Genomic DNA, 4,177 nt, shown 5'->3' on the forward strand with positions numbered 1-4,177 from the left:
TCAGACAAGAGAGGGGTTTGGGAAGGAGTATTATTAAAATTATAATTTTATCCTTGTCTTAAAGTTAATTCAATATGGGTTCAAAAGGTCATGAAGGGAAGAAAAAAAATGGTTACAATAGTCACTTATAATCATTACAATTACAAACAGATTAACCCAAGAATATTTTAATAAAAAAATGTGAAACTCATCAAATTGGTTCTTTTATTTATTTATTTATTTATTTATTTATTTATTTTAATTATTTGAGTCAAAGTTGAAAAATCAAGTTTTGATTCAAGTGAATAGTCAATTAAAAATGATCAAACCTGGTCAAGAGTCATGTAAACTCGCTTAGATTATAAAAAAAAGGACCAAACTTGATGAGAGATTTTTTTTTATTGCATTCACATCTGAGTTTAGTCAGAGTTTTTGGTTTTTTGGATTCACACCCGTGTTTTTTCATTTTTAACCCTCTCTCTCTATCTCTCTCTCTCTCTCTCCGAGCTGTGAACCCTGTAGCACCACCCATCTTCAAGTGTTTTACTCCCTACATCATTCCTCCCCTACCACTTGTGCTTCCCCTACCACTTGCCCCTACCGTGAGCCATCATTGACCATCCTCCCTGGTCTCTACACCCTATCCCCTATAAATCACCCATCTTTCATATATGTGAAGTTACATAAGTACCCATATCTTACCAACTGATCAAATTAAGAAAACATGTTAAGAAAAAATTAGTGAAACATTTTACTTCACTCCATATCGTGACGTATAGAAAGACATATCAAAAATTCTTGTTCTTCTATTATGGTTGACCCGCAGTAAGGGGTGCAAAATCTGAGGAATTAAGTCTTGTAACTCATTTCCTGAGGAGTTGTTGGTGGATTGTTCAACAGCTTGTCCGCTCCCACGCTTAATATAGCTGGGCCCCTTTTGAGGGGCCTTTGTGCCAAAGAAAAACTCTTGCAAATCATGACTCATGGGGAGAGGAAGGGATTGCAGGTAATGATGTAAATGGATCAAACTCGATCGGATAGTGGCATTATCATAGTCGTATCTCATTATTTTCAGACAGATTCAGATAATATCCTATTAGTGTTCGGACGGATTCAGATAGTTTTTGGATAGTGATTTTTTAATATGGATTCTCCTAAATGGATATGAGCGTGGATCGAATACGAATTTTTGATTATCCGTTGACAATTTTACTGTTTTGTTGATGAGGGTTAGGGTTGAGACTTGAGAGAACAACAACTACCCTTTCTTCAACTCTTCTTAGTCGTTGATTTTGTTATGTTTTTTACTTTTGATTTTATCTTATATTTATTTTAATAGATATGTGATTCCATGTATCATAGTGCGTAAAATTATATATATAAACCAATAGAAAATCTAGAAAAAGAATCACATTACCTTAACTTATAAAATTATAAAAATAAGAAAAACAAAATCCAATAAGGTAACTTAATCGGATAGACAAACAAAAAAATATATTTTAGACATTTTATCACCGTTGGAATGTGAAACAAATCGGTTAATAATCGGTCGGATAGGGGGATTATCATACTCATATCCGATTAGTTTTTGGACGGATTTGGATTCTCCTAAGTGGATATGAACGTGAATCGAATACGTATGTTCGAATATCCGCTGACAACCTTAACTATAGGCTCTCGAGATTGTGGATCCCTCTACACACTACACTAAAGGCCTGATTTGATATGATTTATATTTTAATTTCACTGGGAAATTTTTATTTTGAAAATTCGCAAGGGCACGACGATCATTTTATGCGTCCCTATATCCAAGCGCAGGGGTAACAAACTCCATATGCCTAGGTAACATTCTCTTTCCCTATTTAACATTGATGCAATCAAAACAAATTCAATTTCCTTTTACCCAAAAAAAAAAAACAAATTCAATTTCTTGACAGAAATCAATTTGTTGACTATTTTTTAAATTTGATTCGAATCAAAATAAAAAAAACATACCAAATCTGCACCAATACAATGATTGATAACGTGTCTAGGGTGATGCAGATGCTTATATCATCCCGGGCGAATTCAGGTCCTCTCCAACGATATTTAACTATCCCACCATCCATGAGTGTGAGGACCACACCCCATGGATAGCATCTAAAAGAAGTTGGGGCCTACGTGGTCTGTGATCACCCAATATATACCAAAAAAAAATCCAGCGAATGTAGAGAAACAGAAAGTGCAAGAGCAAGCCTGTAAGGCATGAGCATCAGTTCCTGCAATCGCTCATGAGGAACGAATGATGCAGAAGCATAGTAATTGTTCGATCATTGGCCTGTTTGGGCTTAGTCCAGCAGGCCAAACTGTACTCATCTGCATCTACTTGTTCCTCATGTTCCGGTTGCTACCTTACGCCGTTGCACAGAAGAGTAGTCAACCGCCAGCCGTCGCTCCCCATCTCACAAACAAAACTTATAGTATTTCGGGGAAAATCGGACTCTTCTTCATGATTAGTTCCTTTTTTATCTTGTTCTTCATCTCCCTCTGCGTCTACAAGTGCTCCCGGACCGGAATCGATGAAACCATTCGTCGTAATGGCGTGGAAGGCCGCATATCACGTGGGGGAAATCGAAGGCTCGACCCGGTAGTAATCGAGACTTTCCCAATCTTCGCCTACTCACATGTTAAGGACCACAAATTTGAAAATGGAGCTCTAGAGTGCGCCGTATGCTTAAACGAGTTTGTAGACGAAGATACGATTCGATTGCTGCCCAAGTGTGATCATGTCTTCCATCCTGATTGCATTGATACTTGGTTATCTAAGCGCACAACCTGCCCAGTCTGCCGAGCTAACCTCGTTCCTGTATCGGGCGAAACACCTGAAACTATGGTACCGGTACAGGACATAGAAGGAGATGACTCGGATGGGGAAATCCCAACATCGGAACCAGTGGAGGAAGAGAACGAGCAAGTTTCCATTAATGTACTAAGCGAAGAACCACAGGTGGTGACAGTGGCAATGTCACCGGTGATAATTAATCAGACCCCAATGCAGAACCGGTCAGTGAGATCGACAAAGTCGAGATACGCGGGAAGATTTCTACGGTCGCATTCGACGGGGCACTCCCTGGTTCAACCGGGAGAAGACGTCGAGCGGTTCACGCTCCGACTTCCGGACGAAGTGAGGAAGCAAATCATGAACATGAGTCAGGTGAACCAGACTAGGAGCATGGTGGCGTTCCCAGTGTTAATGAGTCCTAGGAGGGGTTAACTGACGACCGGCGAATGCAGTAGCAGAGGACGGAAATCGATGGGAGAGAAACCGGAAGGCTGGGTCTTCTCGATGACAAAGCCTTTCTTCAAGAAAGTCACTCCGGTGACTTCTCCCCATCCGAAACCCCTTTGGTCGCCATTGCGAGTGTACACGAAACTGACGAAAGCTGACAAAACTGTGGCGGGGTTGACTCACTCTCCGGTTTGACTGTCATATTTGCTACCCACCAATCTTTTGTTTTTTTGTCGCGTTAATTCTTCGAACTACATTAATGTAATCTGGATGGATCACCTCTTTGTATATATTATAAATTAATATATAAATTAAATATAAAAATTGAATCGTATTTTGATTTTTTTAGAAATATATATGTAAACAATTAAATAACATTAACTTCATAATAGCTATATATTTAGATTGTAAAATTACATTCCATAAATACATGAAGATAATACAATCAAGGTAATGCAAAAAATCCATTGTCTTATCAATGAAACTTCATGCATCGGTGTTCATAGTTGTACACTTAGATTGTAATCCATTGCTTCTAAGATGGAGCGAAAGGTGTGTTTCACTTCTCATGCAATGGTCGCCTGGGAGATTTGGAAATTGAGGAATGCTAGATGCTTCAAGTCCTCGATTTTGGCCTTTAGCTCGCGGATTTCTACGGTCAACAAGGAGGTTGAGGAGGTTTTGTCTATAGCATTTTGTTCTCCCTTGCCTGCTGCTTCTGGCTCGAGGATGACGACTCCCTCCCCCCCTCCGGTGGGATGCTAATCCCTCTTTGTGGATGCAGCTACTAGCTTGAGTGTTGGTATAACAACGGTCCAGGGAAAAAAAAAAATATGGTTCCCTAGGGAAACCAATTAACTAAAAATTAGGGTATTGCACACCCTGGGTTATCCCATGGTGTCCCATGGGTGCCCCATTTTAATTTTAGGG

At 39.5% G+C, this 4,177-nt stretch overlaps 1 protein-coding gene across 1 annotated transcript; it reads left to right on the forward strand.

The window, feature by feature from the left end:
- Positions 1 to 2,263: 2,263 nt before the first annotated feature.
- Positions 2,264 to 3,232, forward strand: LOC122663200 (E3 ubiquitin-protein ligase ATL6-like). Its single transcript, XM_043858903.1, has one exon. It carries the CDS (start codon positions 2,264 to 2,266, stop codon positions 3,230 to 3,232), a length of 969 nt encoding a protein of 322 aa, XP_043714838.1.
- The last annotated feature ends 945 nt before the right edge of the window (positions 3,233 to 4,177 follow it).

This window comes from Telopea speciosissima, chromosome 5, assembly GCF_018873765.1.
Source record: "Telopea speciosissima isolate NSW1024214 ecotype Mountain lineage chromosome 5, Tspe_v1, whole genome shotgun sequence".
Lineage (NCBI taxonomy): Eukaryota > Viridiplantae > Streptophyta > Magnoliopsida > Proteales > Proteaceae > Telopea > Telopea speciosissima.

Bases quoted from the DNA above. Each gene is read 5' to 3' on its own strand.
- LOC122663200 (XM_043858903.1), top strand. From the start codon at position 2,264: ATGCAGAAGCATAGTAATTGTTCGATCATTGGCCTGTTTGGGCTTAGT.